The sequence below is a fragment of the Neltuma alba genome, unplaced genomic scaffold (assembly GCF_004799145.2).
Source record: "Neltuma alba isolate B1F8T4 unplaced genomic scaffold, ASM479914v2 tig00005195_pilon, whole genome shotgun sequence".
Lineage (NCBI taxonomy): Eukaryota > Viridiplantae > Streptophyta > Magnoliopsida > Fabales > Fabaceae > Neltuma > Neltuma alba.
Window position 1 is genome coordinate 23,191 of NW_021634014.1, and position 20,111 is coordinate 43,301.

At 36.2% G+C, this 20,111-nt stretch overlaps 1 protein-coding gene and 2 pseudogenes across 1 annotated transcript; 2 read left to right on the forward strand and 1 right to left on the reverse strand.

The window, feature by feature from the left end:
• The first annotated feature begins 1,442 nt into the window (after nt 1–1,442).
• LOC114747070 (thylakoidal processing peptidase 1, chloroplastic-like) lies at nt 1,443–4,120 on the forward strand (annotated as a pseudogene).
• A 1,631-nt stretch (nt 4,121–5,751) lies between these two features.
• On the forward strand, nt 5,752–8,414 carry LOC114747068 (uncharacterized). Its single transcript, XM_028935354.1, has 3 exons — nt 5,752–5,996; nt 6,136–6,447; nt 7,445–8,414. The coding sequence occupies exons 1-3, from the start codon at nt 5,883–5,885 to the stop codon at nt 8,192–8,194; spliced, it is 1,176 nt and encodes a 391-aa protein (XP_028791187.1). The 5' UTR covers nt 5,752–5,882; the 3' UTR covers nt 8,195–8,414.
• Nucleotides 8,415–8,846: 432 nt separating this feature from the next.
• Nucleotides 8,847–11,646, reverse strand: LOC114747066 (protein NRT1/ PTR FAMILY 4.5-like; annotated as a pseudogene).
• Between the last annotated feature and the right edge of the window lie 8,465 nt (nt 11,647–20,111).

The window sequence follows — 20,111 nt, forward strand, 5'->3', positions numbered from 1 at the left end:
AGCATCCGAATTTGGTCAAAGTTTTGGCATCAATAGATAAATATAGTCAAATTCAGAATTTTGAAGAAGTTGCGCTGCAATGGCCAACGGGTTGATTTCTCATTATAATATAAGCCGGCAATCATCGGTGACGTGCGCCCTTACGTCGGTGACGTGCGCCCTTACGTCATAGGCTTTGTGCCTCCAGCTTCGGATGCGGTGCGAATCTGTAGGGCTAATATCGTCGATTAACAAAGGGAAGCTGCCTGGTGGTTCCTGTTTAAAAATTATTATTTTAATATTTAACTATTATAATTTTTTTATTTTTGACCACAAATTACATAAAACATTTTATTTATTTATACTCCTCTCTCTGTTTTTTTTTCTGTTCCAATTTTCACAGGCATCTCAAATTCACTTCTATGTAGGGTTCCGCGACTACAATATACTGATATCACTTTTATCCTTATTATTTGCCACTTAGTTTTTTAGTAATATTATAAGTGACTTCGATATTTTTAGACAGGTTAAAAAAAATGTTAAATTTTAAAATTTTTTAATTTTATTCCTATTAAAGATAGAGTATATTTCACGTAAATAAAACATTATAATAATAAATAAAATATAAAATTATACGTTTATACAAAAAATTTCTTTCTTCTCTATAAATAGGATAAAAAAATATTTTTTTCTATATCATATAAATAAAAGTAAAAGAGTATAAGAATTCTTAAATACAAGAAGAACATTAAGTAGATGAGATATTTCACTTTTGTCTTTATTAAATAGTAATATATTTTCTCTTATTCATTCTTCCTCTCTTCGCCTTCATAGTTTATATCAATAGTGACACAGTAAAAATAAAGCATTAAAAAAATACAAATAACATATAAAAAGCAACACAATTTTCTCCAACAAATGATAAATAAACAGGATTAAATTTTCTGGTTGCCATTTTTTGTAAACTCAAAATCCGAGCCCCACGGGGCGGGTACTGGGGAAGCTGGATTCGGTAATGTCGTAAATATTGTACGAACCGAAGTCTCGTAATGTAAATAAGCTAGCAGCTCTGGCCAAAAAAAAAAAAAACTAGCAGCCGCCTATAATAAATACACCCCACCCAACCGAAGCCTCTGTTTTGACCCCTGCTGCAATCTCCGTTAAGTCTCTGAGTGTTTGGCTCGCCGAGGAAAAGCTTCGGAACTCTGTTCCAGCTTGTCCTCTCCTCGATATTCCTTTGTTCTTGTCCGATCCCTCTAACTTCTCTTCTCCTTTTGGGATCACCGGTGGTTCCGGCCCCCGCTGCTAGTTTCTCCCCGCGTCAATTCAACCCTTCCGCCTCCGATTCACTGGTTTTTCGGTGAAAATGGCTCCGATCATCTGCTAGGGCTTCCTAGATCTCACTGTTCGCTCTCTGACGTCACTCTGTACCTCTACTTCTTCAAGCTTATTCAATTGTAGTTATGGCTATCAGGGTTACTTTATCCTACTCCGGCTACTTTGCCAGGGCCTGGCTTCCGCCGGTTGTCGTGCTGGTAATTCGCGTTACCTCCACGAATGCTGGATCCGATCTCGCTTATTCGGCCCTAGCCAGAAGCCTGATCTTGATCCCTCGGCGGGGCGTGCGTAATTACCGTTCCGATTACGGGCGGCATAATCCGAATTGCTGGGCTAAGAATTCAGCCTCTTTGTATTCTATTATCTCCAAAGAGTTTCTGGGGACAGTTCTGATAATCCGATCATATTGGGTTTGATTTCGCTATTGAAGTCAACGGGTTCGGTATCAGCATCATCTGCGGCTACTATGGCTGTATCTGGTGTTTCCCCCATTAATGCCTCTGCGGTTATTCCCTTTTTAAAGGGATCGAAGAACCTTCCTAGTAACGAGTCAACTCCCATTCCTGCAACTTTTGAGGTGGATAAAGGAGGGACACTGTGTTATAGGGACAGTGACGATGCGAATTCAGGGTACAGTTCCAAAGGTCTTGAGAAGTCAAGTTGGCTATCGCGCTTGTTGAACGGCTGTTCAGAGGATGCGAAGGCTGTGTTTACTGCTGTGACTGTTAGTGTGCTCTTTAAATCATTCTTGGCTGAACCGAGATCGATCCCCTCGTCTTCTATGTACCCAACTCTGGAAGAGGGTGACCGTATTTTAGCGGAGAAGGTTAGTTCTTGTTGGGAAATCAAGGTTTTTTTTTTTTTTTTAATCTTTACGACTCTTCTAGTCCTAATTGTAATGGATAAAGAAAATTTGTATGATCAATCGTTATGTCGAGAATTTTGGTAAGCTCAGCTAAGCATGTTAAGTATAAGAGAAAGATGCTGACTTAATTCTTCAGGTCCTGCGACCATTTAAGGGCATCAATGTATCAATGTCAACTCTTTTCTCTCTTGGTGCATTCGAGATTTGAACCTTAAGCACTAACCATCTCCGAATTCTAGGGATTGAAATCTTGGAAAGAAGAGATTGAGGTCTGCTGTTTGTGCACCTATAAGTAGCTGTGTTCCGTCCGCGTATGTAAAAGATGCTTTCTTTATCTAGGCATGACTAAAGAGTTAGCCCCTGATTTGATCCGGAAATAGGTCGTTATATTCACTTATTAACTGATATCTAGGGGGTGAATATGGTGGCGTCTGAATTCAGTAAATCAAATTTAGAGCAGAGGTTGTCATACATTGCTTCTTTTTTTTTTTGTGGTAAACTAAATGCATTTGTTTTGATAATGATGTAACAGGTTTCATTCCTTTTCCGTAAGCCTGATGTTTCAGATATAGTCATTTTTAAAGCACCTCCAAGTTTTACAGGTATCTATACAGTTTCAGTTTATTACAGTCGCTTCTGGTTGTTTTCTCTGCTAGAAAGATGCTAATGATACGTCATCCTTGATATCTTGGCGTGAAATAGGAAAAAGGTTTAATTCGGCCGATGTATTTATTAAGAGAATTGTGGCAAAGGCTGGTGACTGTGTAGAGGTGAGTTCTATTTTGAGTAATAAAGGGGTCTCACTGGTTGTTGCACTTGTCTTCTGCCAATACTTGTTTCTCCTCTCTACCATATGGCACCTTTACCTTTTGAGTTTCTCGTAGGTTCGTGATGGAAAACTGCTGGTGAATGGTGTTGCTCAAGAAGAAGAATTCGTTTTAGAGCCCCTTTTTATGAGATGGATCCAGTAATGTTTTTATCATTTGCCGCAGGGTTGAATTTTTCTTATCTGTAACGCCACTTTAATAATTGATCCTGGGCTTTTGCAGCATTTTACGCTTGTTCTATTTTTGGTTGCAGGTTGTGCCAGAAGGTTATGTCTTTGTGTTGGGAGACAATCGTAATAATAGCTATGATTCACATGATTGGTAATTCCTCAGTCTTCTTGTTAGTACTGATTTTTCGTTGCTCTTTGATGATAAGTGGTTTAGGCGGGAGATTCATTTGGCCCATTCATAGATGAAGGTCTTCTCGAAACATGTTATATGTAAACGTTCTATCCGAGATTAATCTGTGTCTGGACTCTGGAGTTTGTCATGACGCGTAATAACTGGTGTCACCAGTTTACACACAAATGAGAGATCAAATTCATGAAGTATATAACCTATTTGCTGTAATCTTTTGTTTCAGGGGTCCGCTTCCTATAAAGAACATCGTTGGTAGATCCATGCTTCGGTACTGGCCTCCTTCTAAAGTATCTGACACCCTTTATAAATCACCAAGTGCAAACAATTCTCTGGCTGTTCTTGACACGTGCTCTGCTGCCAAGAGGTGATGAAGATTTTTAGATGACAATTATTTGATCCATCGGCTGTTGTTGACATTCAACAATCTTCCAAGATGAGACCGACGGTCGTGAATTCTGTGTTGGTCGAATATCTTATTCATTGTTTGTAATTGGTGTAAATTTTGTACATGACCTTAGAGCGAACACCACGCATTCTTTACTGACAAGTTTTGCTCCACGGTGAAGCTCGGGTCTGAAAAATAAAAAAAAACGAAAGAAGCAATGTGGTCGATTTGGGTCGTAGTGGGTGTTTTAAGTCCCCTGGATCCGAATCCGGATCCGTGGAAAAGCGTTCATGGGGATGAAGCTGATGCCCGTCAAAACTTTGTGGGGCTTTACAAGTCAACAATGAGTTTGCAAGGGCTTGATTATGCTCATGTGTCTTGTTGTAAACACTTACAAATTAATGTTCAATTCCTGAATAAATTTCTGAATTAATTGTTGTTCCTTGTTTTTCGTATTTCAAATCCATAGTTTAGACGACGTAGCCCGTTTTTGTTACCAATGCCGCTAGCCATTACGAGGAAAGAAAAATTGTAGCTATCCAAATATGAACAAAAGCTATTTGGTCTTTAATAGAAATTGCATTTGAAAGGAACATATTTTGATAGAATACAAAATAAACATGTGGAAATAATTTTTATCTCAATTTAATAAAAACTATTTATAAAATATTTAAATGATTCCAAACAAGACTTTGTGATGTTTGGTAATTATTTAAAAAGCATTTTTAGACTTCAAACTATAGTTAAATTCAAAAACATCCAAACACCTTAATTTTTAGTAAAAATATGGTTGGACTTCAACCATGGTTTCAGTCTCTTGAACCATGGTTCTAGAGAAGCAAAAATTTTTGTTCTTTAAAAAAGTGATTTTAGTAATTATTATGCATTTCAACGGATTGGACAAAAAATGGCCATCAAACACCTTACTCATCTACTATCTGATAAAATATTTTGTTTTAATGTGTTATTTATTTGTAAAGCAAATCATGCATTTCAGTTAGTTCAAGTAGGTAAAATGATATCTGTTGGCAAAAAAATATTATTTTTTTCAAAAACATTTTAATCTCATATTTTATAAATATATATACATATGCTAACAATTAATCAATTTTCTTAATATTTTATTTATTATATTGGCAAAAAATTATTAGCAAATTTATTTTTGAAATAAAAATATAAACGAAAATTATTTTTTAAGTAATTATCATATTAACTCATATATTTTTTGGTAATTTGTATCTCTTTTATAACAGTTGTCTAAGCACTCTTATTTTATCAAAATTATTTTTTTTCACAAAATCTATTCTCAAAATCATTTTTTTCAGAAGCTATTATCTGATTTAAGTTTATCCAAACACTTTTTTTTGCGTTGAACGTTCAGCGGAAAAAGCACCATTTGCCGGAGTAAAAAGTTAAAACGAGATGTTCCCTTCGTATTAAAAAAAAGAAAGAAATATGAGTAATTTTTTCTGGTAATCTGTGCAACTCAAGCTGATATAAGGTGCAAATAAAAATGATTAATTAATGGCATATATCAATTCCTTAATAAACTTCATTTATACTTACTGATGTCCTTTGACAGGGTGCCAATCCTTATCAACCCAGTGCCCTGCGGTGATTAATTAGCAAGCCATCAAACGTCTTCTGTGCCGCCTCAGGCATGCATACTGGCGATCGTGTTTTGCTTTTACGCCTATCTCCAACAGAGTATACCGATGATAGTCGCTCTAGTTACTGTTCTTTATCGTGACAACCTTCGTGCCGCCTATTGGCTACTAACTCAGTTCAACATTCTCAAATGAATCATGTTGTTTTGGCTATCACTAATGGGAAGAACTAGGAGGCCGAAGCTAAAGGGAAGAGTTCCCTATTCAACCGCCACGTGGCACCCTTCAGAGTTTTTATATATTGAGAACTTCAAGATCATGTTATTCATTTTTTGCTGGCCAGGGAAAATGTTATTCATTATACTGCAAGGCCATGGACGCATGCTAATTTTTTCATCATTTTTTTTTTGGGGGTAAAATTGCAATGCATTAAGCCCCTGAGCCCACTGGATGTAACGTTATAGCGTTTAGCCGTTTGCGCTCCACCTCGCCCCCACGCCGGTACAGGCACACGGACGACGATGATAATTGGTTGCATCTCTGGCTTCTTGATTCTTCTTCTCCAGATCCTTGCGTTTCATCCTTCTCCTGTTAGACCCTCTCCTTCTGATCCCAACGCTTCCTACATTTTGCAGGTTCCTTCCGTCAAATCCTACATCTGATTTTTCTTCCGTCATGTTCTTCTTCTCAATCTTATATTTATACTCTATCAATCATAATAAAAGTCTTGAATTAATTTTCTCAGTTTCCCTTTTCTTGATTTATGGAAATTAGGACGTCTTAAAGGCAATTTCGGCCAAACAGAAATGGGACTTCGACGATGTTAGAGTTTCTAAGTTCGATGTTGGCAAGGCTCGATTCAGCTCCTCCCTCAAATATGAGTTTCGAATCGGGTTGGGCAGGAATCATTTGCTCCTCAGGTCTTCGGACCAAGTTGGGTCTTGGAACAAGTTTAGAAAGCCCAAATCTGACCTGGGGTCTCTGATTCGTCGAGTGAGCTCACTTGCTGTCCTTGATACCTTCAAATTAGAGGGTCCATTTGAGTTAGGGGTCGATAGACATCACCAACTGACTCTTTCCTTGCCGGTATGTACTGTTTCTGGTTTTCGTTTCCGTGTAGATTATGGCATGATGCAACTGTTTTAGTCCCATCTGGCTCAGATCTAAACGTTCAAGTCTCTAATTGGGCCCTCATCTCTCTTCTAAGCTGTTAATAATCTCGTAAGGGCTTGCTATCGGAACTTGATCCAGGATGAATCCTTTTCTCCGTTTGACGCCTGAAAAAAAAAAAAAAAATCTTCCGTGCAGTGCATATGCGTTTTGTTTCTGAAAGTTATAATTGCTATCATAATCAGTTATGAATATCTACTCGATTAGAGCTTTTTATTACTACTTAGAATTTATAATCAGTTATGCACATGCGTTTTGTTTCTGAAAGTCGATTATAGCTAATTAAGGCTTTTTATTACTACTATCATAACCACTTCTAATATTCTTTCCCAGGAACTGAAACTAAAGTGGAGAGATCTGCGAGAGTCCAATTGTTAAATTTAGTTAGTTAGCTAATTAAACTAGAGAGATCTGCGAGAATCCAATTGTTAAATTTAGTTAGTTAGCTAATTTTAGGTAGATAAACACTTGAGAAGCACACGATAATGGAGAGTATAAGAACTGTCACCGACAGTTGACTGGAAATGAAGCCGTGAGGAGTTAAGGAATATAGCTATTGATGGCTTGCGAAACAGAGAATAGGACCTTAACGATGGCTCTTGGGAGCGTAGTCCTCTTACTGATCGAACCGGGCGATGTTGTTTGATTTATTGTGTGTTTTTATATGGACAACCTCCTTTGAGCTCTAAGTGTTATTAATTAATTATATAACCTAAAAAGTGTTTTCAATTGGGTGGCTGCTAGCATCTATATCCTTTTTTATGTTGCAAATGATTTCTCAAAAAATTGACATTTATCATCCCATGAATCGGGTTTCTGTTCTCTGATATGCATGTCAATCTTTATTAGGGCAAACTCTTGCTCTATAACTGGCAGTCTTCATGTTTTATGAACTCTTGCCCTTGTTATGCAGATGAATATCTCGTATACTGGTTTGAAACACGTTCTTGTTGGTGAAGGCATCACATTAGAAGTGAAAGGAGCTCAAGAAGTCTCTCTTTTTCACTCATCAGATCTTGATCTGCAAACAAATGAAAGCACTTTGTTTAACAAAGGGACGAGTGGTTTTTCGCCCTTTATGCAATCAATGTGCATGAGTCTAATCCCTATACGCATATTAGGCTCCGCATCATTAGTTGCCTACAGAGCTCGGAATCCTGATTTGTACATAGAAAATACATATATTTCAGGGGACACAATTGAGCTGCTCCCAGAAAAATGTTACCATGGTCTTGTGTACAGAAAGCGAGCATGCCCCATTAATTCCTTTAATCTGAGATTAAATATGTTGGAAAAAGTTTTGAGGAGTCTTCTGAGTCGTAGGATTCTTCAAAATCAGGTTTCTGGTTTGGTCAAAGTGAATGTCAAAGCATCATCTAATGTCAGGTTTCCCATAGAGTTGGAAAGAGTAGTTGGGAGCAATATCACTCCCAGTGGTGCGTTGCCCAAGTGGAGAACAAGACCCGGTGTAGAAAGAGATTGGTTTCAGATATGGGCCAGAGTCGAGGCCGACAGACTAAAGCCTCTCATGGTCAAGAAATTAGAGCCTTTTATTGAATCAGATTCAATTTCCTGGGGTAATTTGATGTCTAATGTGTCCTTTACAAAGTTGCGGTCTGTACTTGTTCCCCCGGAAGCTCTTACATTGGATGTGAAATGGTAGGAGATGCTTTGTAGACTGTAACATAGCTTTCGTTTCGTATAAATGGGCTACGTTTCTAGATTTTCTTGTTCCTTGTTATATATAATAGGTTTTGACACCTGTAAAGGAAGGCTGATATTGGATCTTGTAAATACCCCAGGGAAAAATGGAGGGCACATTTTGATTTGTCTTTTACTCGCCCTTGTAGATTTCGAGTCTTGGTTCGGAGAATTTAAACCTAGTTCTTTGGCACTGGTTATGGTTTGGTATAAGGTGCTGTTGTTACTCATAAATTTTTCTTTTTAAATAAATCCTAAATCTTAATGGTTGTGAAGGATACTAAAGCCAGGTTTGTACGCGCGGTCTGCTAATTTTGGTTCTTAATCTTCTAATTTTGGCGAGGGTTTTAGTGATGAATGTAAACCCCATATAAACACCGGTCCATGCGTTTCTGAATTTGTCGTTCATTTGCATTTGGGTGAAAGTCCTTCCATGGTCAACGGTGAGTTCCTTAATTTGTCCTTCACAGCGCTAACGAACAATTACATATGAATAAACACATTTATTAATGAAAATCTATACTTGTGGATTACACTTGTATTCACTTCCACACGTCATGCAAGTTATATTTAGTTTCTGCAAGGTGCTAGTACGCAAGCACTAGAGATCTAAACTAAACCTTAGTCATCCCAAGGGCATCGTTGGGATGGCCTTGCCTGTCTTCCACCTTTTTGTATCTATACCAAGAAGCACAAACCAAGTAAAACCCAAAATTGAGAACGCTCAATCCAGACAACAGCCAGTAGAAGTAGTTAAGATTGTCTCTGTTCAAGTTATTACTGGCCAGCCATCCTCCACTCACTTTGTTGACCACTTCAACCACCACGGTACTCGTAAAATAACCGAATGCCACAGAACTCCAAGATATGGCCGTGCTTAGTGATTTCATTCCTGATGAACTTTCTGCGTAGAAAAACTCCAGAAGCCCAATCAAGGTAAACATATCTGCTGCTCCAAATATAGCATATTGGAAACCCAGCCAAAACAGACTCATAGGCAAAGGCTCTGTACTATCCACCATCCTGTGTTGAATGGCCACCGACTTCCTGTGGGTTTCAACAACTCCGGCGACTGCCATGGAAATGGCTGATAGAACCAATCCAACCCGATGCGTTGAAGGGGTCGGATTCCCGTGGGAATTCCGGTGATTCTTCGAGCAAGGACGAATATGCGGTCGTATAAAGGGATTAGGATGAACATGAAAAGCAGAGGGATGACTGGGATAGATGGACCGGGCACTTTAAATCCATTGATGTTTTGGTTCATGGTGGTGCTTTGCTGTATAGAGAAGGTCTGAAGCTGAGCCAAACACGTGTTCATGAATATGGTGCTACATATAATTGGTAGCATGCGGATCAAGATTTTTGTTTCTTCTACTTGGGTCACCGTGCACAGCCTCCATGGTCCTGAGCTTATGGATGTTGCTGCGTCAGTAGTGCTCCTTATAATTGCTGCCCGGTCCAAGAATCTAGGAAATTGGTTTCCCAACGAAAATATGAGAGAGGGCTTGAGCAATACCTGTTTCTTAAGAATTTGAAAGCTCTTGCGGTCTTATGTGATCATCGTCTTGGGAAAACACATGCACATATATCAAGACAGAAGTTTGAACCTAAGACTAGTCATGCACATGAAAGGGTTCAAGTCTGCTTCTTCTAATGTATATTACCTGAATTGATCTGTCCTTTTGATGATTTCATGATTGTCCCCGCCTTCTGTTTCATGAATCTCATGTAGTTCCTTATCATTTTCTGGAATTTGCAGTTTTCTGTTTCTGAAGGCTGCCATAAAGACCTACCAGTTCAACGAACATATATGAATCAGATCCGTGTTACATTTAGGACATTATTCCTATATATTAACGCCATGTACCTGTATGATCCGCACAAGGGGGCTTCCTTTGGGAACATTGTTCCTGTATAATGATTTGCCCATGATTATAAAGATAACTGCGAATAAGACAGCAATGGTGCATACAGTAAAACTCCATTCCCAGCCTAGGTTGGTACTAATCCAAACGATGAAGGTGACACCCAGTATAGATCCAATGGTGAGGCTAAACAAGAACCAGTTGAAAAAGCTAGATAATTGAGCTGCCTCTTTGGGATCTTTATCATCAAACTGGTCAGCCCCTAAGGCTGGCAAAGCCGCCTTAATACCGCCGGTTCCTAATGCAATAAGGTAAAGTCCAGTATAGAGTACTGCAGCTTGGCCTCCACTAGCAGCCTCGCATTGACTTGTCTGGCTTGTTGCAGCGACCTTGCAAGGGTTTGGTCTTAATTGGTGGAAGTGTGCTTGTGCTGCTAGGATACCATATCCCTGTAACCAAACACAAATTGAGAATGTCCAACTTGTTACTTTTTACTGAGAAGCCTATATGGTGTAATTTTCAGACATTTGAGTTATATATGCATCAGAAGCTAATCTTTTGCTGTTTTGTGAACTCTCTCTGAGGGAAATTTGATATTTGTGTCACTAAATAGTAATACTGCCTTTACGGACTAGAATAATTAATAGCTTCAGAGTTAATTTATCTGTGGGGAAAAAAAAGATCTTAAAGAGATTGGAATTAAAATTCACTGGATTCTAACCAGTCATGACAAGCCTAGGTGGTTTCTTTTTTTTTTTTTTTTGGGGACCGATATGACTAGCCAAGGTGAACCGTTGACCTCTAGCAGTACCGTAGGTTGCTTAATAATGAATAGTCAATGCGTTTAAGGTGTGGAACATAAAATATAATGACAATTATTTTATATTAATATTTATCATTAGTGAAATAATGGACGCATTTGTGCCCCCAAACTACTGTGCAAATCACGCTATTCTTGCTGAAAATGATTTTGAGCCGCGGCTGTCAACAGAATATTGCTTGCTGAAACCTACTCAGTATGAATATGTGATGCTTAACTCATTTCCCATCATTTCCTCCATAATTGAGGTCTAAAATCACAATTACTTTGTAATAGCGAGAGTTCAATTTGTCTGTGATGTTGAAGGGAGAGTGAAAAGCCCAGGCAAAAGAAACAAGAAAGTGACTTACCAAGATTTCCATGGAGCCGAAGATGACACAGGTCTTGAACCTTGAAAGATAAGTATCGGAGATGAAACCCCCGAAGAGTGCCAGCAGAAACGCAGTCCCCATTAAGTTGGTGAGAGTGGTGGCTGACTTTGTTAAGCTGAAGTTCATGTACCCAAAGAAGTAAGTCACCAAGCTCACTGCCACGGCAATGAAAGCCATGTTCTCTAGCCCCTCCATTGCTGCGCTCACAATTACACAAACTTATAACGCATCCTAACATCATAAAAACTGTCCAGATTGAGGATTTTCCAATCTGTTATTTACCATACACAAACAGTGCAGCCCTGTTTCCTCCTAGCCGTCTTTCTACCCTTGGTTGAGTTCCCATATCTCTGCAGATTCCCTGAGATAAGTCATCAAACAACCAATTGGTTAGCTTAAGGAAATCTGATACAAGACCACTGAATATAAATGACAAGACAACTTAGTGGTGAACTAATCACCATGGTTGGTGCCTTGTCTTCTGCGACTAAAGAGGCTTGTTTACTCTGTAGCAAGTAATGGTACTGATATAGTTTATATAGAGACCGAGAACATGGCTCTAAATATTATTTATGCGCCCCAAGTTGCCTGATAATAATAATAATAATAATAATAATAATGTGTAAAACCACCAAGAAATGAAATGGTATCTTGGCTTTAAGATAATCTTATCGTCCACATTTTGTTCCTAGAATTCCATTCCTCTTTCCAAGCACATAACGTAGGCATTATTGATTGCCTTAATCATTTATTTCCAGGCTAAGAGTGGTTCATAAAAGGAAAAGAACAATTAAAAAAAAAAAAAGGAGACTATATGGTACAAATCCGAATTCTTTAATAAAATTGTCCGGTATCCATATAATAATAGAACCAGTTTCAGTGCTCATCACCTTAATGACTACCTTAAACTTATTAAATCTTGATCATTTATATCTCATTTGAATGGTGCAAATTTAAAATATTTAATTAATTATTTTTAAATAGGGAAAACTATTTTTTGAAAAAAATGATAGTAACGAGATAATCTCTATTTTAGATTCTATACATATTAAAATAATCATTCTGAACAAAAAAAAAAAAGAAATCAAATCTGAACCATTCAAATGAGATGTGAACAATCAAAATCTAACAAGTTCAAGGTGCTCATCCTTTAATTGGTTCCATATATAATTCATGTTCATGCATATTGCATTATTCCTCTCGTTGACCTTCCAATAACTCCCGAAGCTTTTATATCGTGTAACGCAAAGCCAACCATGAAAAATTTGCCGTCTTGTTTAATGATTTAGCTTTTGATGCCTCTTAGATAAGCCCTGTTCCGGGTTATGAAAAGATATGATTAACGATTCCTTGAATTTCATTGCCATAAGTTCTTGAAGCTCAGATCTGGTTAAAACATGGGTTGGAACAAGTTCATGGCAGATTTAATCATTAAAGCCTTCATTTCCAGCCCATATCTCAATAATTGCATGTATAATTTAAAGTGCAAGTAACCTAAACCAATTGTTTTCAAAGCTCTTGTTTATTATTAGATAATAAGAACGTGACGAAGACCACGATGATGACCATATCAAAGTTTACGAAACAGCCAATGGACAGGGATTGATCAAGTGCTACACAGACGAATCAATTTGAGCTGGCACAATACCCATCCGCATATTTACCAGTTAACGGTAATAAAGTTGCGGAGAGCTTTTTTTGCCAGAGTTGACTTTCTTTATACTATCTCTAGAATTTAATATAAAAATTAGTTTGATTTTTAATTAGATCCTAAATATAAGACTTTAATTCATTATGTCTCTTATATTTATCTATTTTGTCAAAGTAATTCCTGTAATAATTGGATATGTTAATGTTCAAACATTTAACATGTGCAATAATCTCACCCCCGCCACTTTGAACCAATATTCTCCCATGCAAAAAAAAAAAGGTTCAATTAAATAGTAGTTTTAGCTAATACATGATTAGAAAAAACAATACCTAATTATTACAAATAACTAATTCAACAAACTTGCTTAATTTATTCAAATTAATCAACTAACTCTTATATTAAAGATTAATAGTGTATATATATATTGTTGTACAGGGAGAATTCAGACTAGTTTTCATATGATGGCACTGACGAGATAACCATAAAGAATTGCCTAATAATAATACTAACAAAACTATATATATGTATGTATAATGCATGCTTAATTGGAAACGCAAACAAGGAAGGAAACATGCATGCCGAGATTTACTCGTAAAAATCAAAGTTTACTTCAATGACAAGGGATCTATTTAGGGATTTAGAAAATGAACTTATTTAGACAGAGATGGGTTGGACAAGTAGCTTTTTAAAAAACATATACTTACTTCAAGTTGAAAGTTAAATAAAGAGGTTTGTTGCTTGTTGAGTTGGTTAATCAGGGACTAGTTTAAAGAAGAGTTCATTTCGAAATACAAGCAAGGAAGCAGCCAAAGAAATTAAGGCTTGTGATATAGGCTCTAATATAATAGCGCATGTGGGGGCCAACAGATATTAAACAGAGCAAAGTGTTGAGGAAGCAGGCATCAAAGTTTAATTGGAGCCATGAGATATGAAGTGGGCAAAATTGGCTAGTTCAAAAGTGGACAAAATATGCAGCAATAAAATATAGGGAAGTTTGTTAAAAGGGATCTATCTGTCTTGGTGCTCTGCTGAAAAAAAATATTGCTCTTTTGCGTTTGTCACTGTCTTTAGCCGGCCTTCACTGGGATTCCTTATCTTGGCCAACTTCACTTGGATTCCTTATATTGGCCCAATAGAAAGAAGAGTTCTGACTTATACAGGAATATAGGAGAAAAGGGTTTAGATGTCCATTAATTGATGCTATAAAATTCATATTAAGCCTTACATTTAATAAATTAACAATTCACCTCATTTTTCAAGCTTCATTTACGATCACATTCTAGACTCACATCTAATTAGTAGTATATTATACTACCTCCGATCCTTAATATAAGACCCTGTTTAACTTTTATTTTGGTCCTAAATATATGACCCCAATCCACTTTGTCTCTCATATTTATGTATTTTTTTTTCAAGGTAGTCCTTCTAATAATTATAGTTCTAGCCAATATAGTTGATTAGTAAGAATATTTTAGGAAAGACAACACCTATTTATTACAAATAACTAACTTAACTTCTTTCTTTAATCTCCTCAAATTAGTCAATTGGGTCTTATAATTAGAACCGGAGGTAGTATTCATTAATAGAAACCGACAGCTCATTTGTGGCTAAGTAGGGCAATTGCGGGGACCTATATCTTGCACCTCATCACTACTTAATTGCGTGTTCATCATGTCATACCTTAATTAATGAATTAGCAACCATAGTAGCTTAACATTACTTGTGATAACTATGTATGGCTGTGTTAAAGAGATGATCCCAAATGGGACAAAAGTAAATCAATAAAACTATTCAATCTCTTCCAGTTGGGCTGATCCCTCATGCCGGCTCGCAAGTGGCTCCTGAATCAATTTACTGTTCACAATGGACTCATGGCTTGAGTAACCAATTTAGAAGTTGCATTTGGCTTCGTGCAAGCGGTAATTATACGTTGGCTTATGTTGGGCTTCGTGGTCAGTGTGTTGAGCCATTGTTTTTGATTTACCTTGTGTGAAATATTTGAATTATCCCGCCAACTCCTGACCTCCAAATATGTTTGGGTTGGACGTTGTGTGACCTCACTTGCTTCCCTTCGTTGCCACCCTGGTATGAAGCACATAGTGAGTAATATTCCCTCCGTTCCTTATTATAAGAGATAAATAACCGAAATACGTTGATAAAAAAAACAGTTAAAATTAGTTAAGAACAATTAATGTGTAAAGAGTATAATTTTTTTCCAAAAATACCCTCGTTAATAAGGAAAGAGAGCATGAGAGAGAACAATTAAATTATTAAAAAAAAGAGAAGTGGGAGGGAGAGAGAGTGTGAGTTGGAGATAATAAATATGGGTAAAATAGTAAATCAACACAAAAAAATAAAGACAACTTGTAAGTGTCTCTTATATATAGGAACATGCCATAAGCATCAAATGTCTCTTATAATAAAGAACGGAAGGAGTACTCATTAATGAGCATCCTCAGCTACCGAAGATGGTTTCCATGGATGAAGAGACATTCCTTTCTTTATTTTGGTTCAGGTAACAAATGTCTTCTCTGATAAGGATTCTTTAGGAATAGTCTGCTCCTTGTATTGAGTGTGCTTTCTCTAACACCAGATTTAAGGTATAATATGTATCGTTCATGTATTCCCCCTTGGTTCATGCAATTGATGGGTTTTTTTCATAATGGCTGCTTCAAGATCAGCCATATATCATTGTTTCGTGTTCTTCAGGAATAGAGGGTGAAGATTATGGCAAGGCTAAAGAATGTCGAAATGCGAGAGAGGATTTTGCAGCGTCTTGATATGCGGAGTTATTTTTTGATGACTGGTTTCACAGTTCGAAGTGATGGTCAAGGAGTGCATGAATGCTTTCTATTTGGACAGGAGACAGTGATATGCAAGTCTTGGGAGCCATTCCCAGAGTTGCTGATGACATTGCATGTCTGTGCCACCCTGATGCTTAGTTAGTGGGTAAGTTGTATGATTTTGGTCTTAGTTGGTCGTGGTTTATTAACGCTATAACCAGCAGTTGCTGCCTGCAGATGTATGCAGTGTTCTGAAGTCATTCGGTCGGCCATCCATGGAAGCATTGAGAGTTATAATGAATCTGTATTAGCCACAAAGATTATGAACGTCCATTTCATGTGACTGTTGCTTTATTTTTGCACTTTTATGCAGTTTAATCTACGACAGAACTTTCATTCATAAAAGAACAACCAGAAGGTAGAATGATTCCTACGACGCTTACATACTTATGGTTGCTATGCTGTTTATATTTATCGATGCTAACTAAAATTTTCTTAAATTTCCTGGAGGTGATCACCTCGAAATGTTGGCCATCCGTGGATGAAGAAAGTTGCTAATCTGATGGCTTCAGGAAAATGGTGCATCTCTTTCCGGCTTCAGCTAGGACAAGTGGATGACATGCTCACTACAAATAGTTAGCATGATAACGCTTTTTTATTAGTTCTGAGTAATCTTTATATGAAAAAATTTTGTAAATAATCTCTTATCATGTAGATTATAAATACGAATTGTGAATGAAATTCGTTTTGATGTGCTTATAATTAGAATGAATTTTGTGATCTTTCTCACACTAATGTTTTTCTCCAAAAACATAAGTATGAGAGTTGAGTCAACTATTTGTTAACTAATATTCAATATTCAGTGTTTTAATAATTGCGATATATGTTTTCAGAAAATTAATAAACATGAAATTGAAATGACTTTTTATTTTTGGAATATATGAATCATAATAATCAAGTTCCTGATAACAATTTATTAACTAATACTCAATATTTAATGTTTAAAGAATTATGATATATGTTAATAAAATTAATAAACTTAAATTTGAAATGACCTTTTATTTTTGGAATATATGAACATTTGAATTCTAATAATCAATTGTTACTGGTATTGGAATGTGGGATAATTTACGATGTAAATTAAAAAATAGATGTTAATAATTAACAATCGATCATTTAGCTGATTAGTAGGTAGTAATATTGATAAATTGGATATTGAATTCATGATAGAAAGGAAACAATAATATGAATATCAAATCAAGGTAACCAATGGGTAATTAATTTTGCCAACATGATATATATATATATATATATATATATCAATATTAGTATATTCGACCAATATAATTAGTTTCAATGATAATGATCTGCCCAATGTGACCCAGCATGTATGCGTCTAACTCTGTAGTGTAAACTCCGACTACAATCTAACATGCGTCTAACGAGACAAACACATTTAGATGGCCACTGAAATTCGAAGAAAATTGACTTCGGAACTTTTCCAACGCCTTAAGAGGTTGAAGAATCCATCTACGTTGCTCATTGCATTCATTGTTTTTTTTTTTCTCGATTATGGATTGGGTTGACGGAGTTATTAAATTAAGTATTCAGTTATTTATATCTAAACCCACACCCACAATGTATTCTCTGTCAACGTCAGATACTATCATGATATAAGTCTGCAAAGTGTAATTTATTTAATGTTTTTGTTTGATTCTTCCATTATCTAAGTTGATCCGTAACCTAAGAGCTGACATATGGGGATGGGGGTTTGAGTCTCCGTACAAGGTAATGTATGAGTTGTTTATGAAGCTATGTAAAAGTCCTATCACAATAGAGCAAGCTGTTATTTCCATTCTTATATAAGCTGCCATACATTGAGTGTTGTGTTAAAAAAGTTGGTCAAAATATGCATGAAGGCTAGAATGTCAGATAACATGGATTATATTTTCTGTCTTATATTTAAAGTTTTTTCAACCTTTGAAAACTTTTATTGAGTAGTCTTCTTTTCCTGCCTCCATTGGAAAAAGTTGCGTTGATATATGAAAGCAATATCATGTACTACATTCTCGATCCACAAAGAGAGTTCTCATGATTAAATGCAGTTGCTTATTATTTATTATTTGTATGCTATTTATATGGAAGAGAAGATTGTTACTCTTTTTTTTCAGTAGTTATAATATTTTTAAACGATTGGAATCTTATCAGTGATGCAAATAGGATATATTGCATGCTTTATTACTAGATTAATATTTTTATTTCTAATTTTAAATTATAAATATAATTTGTTATTCTATACCATATGAAATGGAAAAGGTGCATGTTTTAATTTTGATCCTTTATAGTTGATTTTAATGTTAATATAATATCTACCTAACGTTATCTCACTTGTCATATAATCTGGATTTTGCTGAGTGATCGGACCTGCTGATAAAGTAGGTGAAAATTTGCATGCATTTGATTTTGTTTATAAAACTCTGCTTGCATCCTGTTGTTTCATCTGTATGCACATAGTCAAAGGAAAGGGAATCTAATCATTATTTTTTTTTTTTCAGTGGAGGAAACGTTAAGACTCCTGTTACAGAACGAAGTTGCCAAGGTTCCTTTGCCTTAGTTGAAGGCAACGCACAATTTTGGACTCTTCTTATTTACTGAACAAACTTTTTGTTCATCTGATTTGGATCTTCTTTTTTTTTTTCCTTGAGTAATCTGATTTGGATCTTATTAGTTATGCAGTCACATCCCCGAATTTCTTAATGCTTTGGCCTCTTTGTCATTTCTCGATAATAGAAAACCTGGATAAGTATGATGGGAGATATTCAACCAGAATGAAACGATATTATGAATACATAGGGATCCATGGTCTGTGTAGTTGCAAGTGCACTTACTGATTTTTTGAGAGATTCTTCTCAGTTGTCTTTAGTTTTGCAAATTTTTGTTAAATTTACTTACCTGCAAAGATGCAACTTCACGCATTCCTATAATGTTATTACAAATCAGAAAGGACAGTAAAGAAAGATCATCAAATGTATATGCATTAGAAGGTTAGGTACTTGTGGAAATTATTAACTTTTAACATTTTCTTTACAGCTGTCACTCCTTTCCCATATTTTTCTTAGCGTTTCTTCAAAGCAGCAATATCATATTACTGACAGTTTATCTGACAAACGAAATGGCAGTAATTACAAGCAGTAAAGCAAAGTGATACAAAGCATTCAATAATATGATGACAATTATGTGTAGTGTGAGATTAGTCTGATGGTTTCTTGCATCAGTGACGTTTTCTCGATATTATATTCCAAGTGAAGACAAGAATGTGATGATCCAGATACTTGATGCATTCGGTGATACTTTGTCTACGTATTCTTCTTCCAATGCAACACTGCTGTATATCCCATGGACAGAGCACCTTGTATAAATGATATACACTTTCTCTGTCCATCTTTATACGCATTAAGATATCATCATCAATAGACCATATATACTTATTGCAATGCTTTGCTGCCGTACCTAGACCTACCATGTCTGTTCTTGCTTTCGTTATAAACTGATTGATTGTTGATTCATGTTGCCAGATGACTTATCATGTAGAGTCCCATATGTTTATTTTTTATGATGTCAATGTTATATCATGGTGTTTAAGCATTATTGCGAGCATCATATAATCTCTGGTTTCCTTTTGCATGCATGCAAGGTTGTGACGCCTTGGTATCCTTCCTCCAATGAGTAGATGTGGTTTGCATCAGTACCTTTAATACCTTCTTCATCTAACCAGATATTTCTTTGTCGAGAATCACACTGTCGTCATTTTCTAACCTTGAAAATGAAGACATTTTTTGCTTAAACTCAAACTCAGATTTAGATTGAAAGTCAGATTGAACTTAAATTTGAATGTGAATTTGAATTTGTTTTGAGTTTTAGTGGGGAATTTTTACGATTGCATTTTGGTTGAAAATTTCTTTGCAGGTGGACAACCATGCAAGGATCCTTCTCTAGTTATAGATAGCCATCTACCACTGATTTACTTACCTCGGTTGTATTAAATAGTCTAATTGTTTGTCCATTAGAAACTCTTATAGTCTATTGCAATTGCACTTGCTGTTCTAACTCCCATCATGTCAAGAGTTTCTGTTCTGAAAGATCTCGATGAAAGAACCGATAGGTGGAGAGTCATTGTGAGGGTTATTAAGAGTTCTAAAAGGAATCATATGTAATATCTGATTGGTAAATTTGCTCTGTCATCATGTCTGATGATTTTAAATCATGTTTGAATGATTAAATTACACCATCTATGCAATCGCTAATTTGTATCATGTTCTTTCAGATATGGTGGCTTTTGTCCTGTCACTGGGTTCTCTTGAAGAATACAAAAAGGATAATAAAGCA

Bases quoted from the DNA above. Each gene is read 5' to 3' on its own strand.
- LOC114747068 (XM_028935354.1), top strand. From the start codon at position 5,883: ATGATAATTGGTTGCATCTCTGGCTTCTTGATTCTTCTTCTCCAGATC. The intron at 5,997-6,135 runs GTTCCTTCCGTC...TATGGAAATTAG, and splicing joins ACGCTTCCTACATTTTGCAG to GACGTCTTAAAGGCAATTTC. The intron at 6,448-7,444 runs GTATGTACTGTT...CTTGTTATGCAG, and splicing joins AACTGACTCTTTCCTTGCCG to ATGAATATCTCGTATACTGG.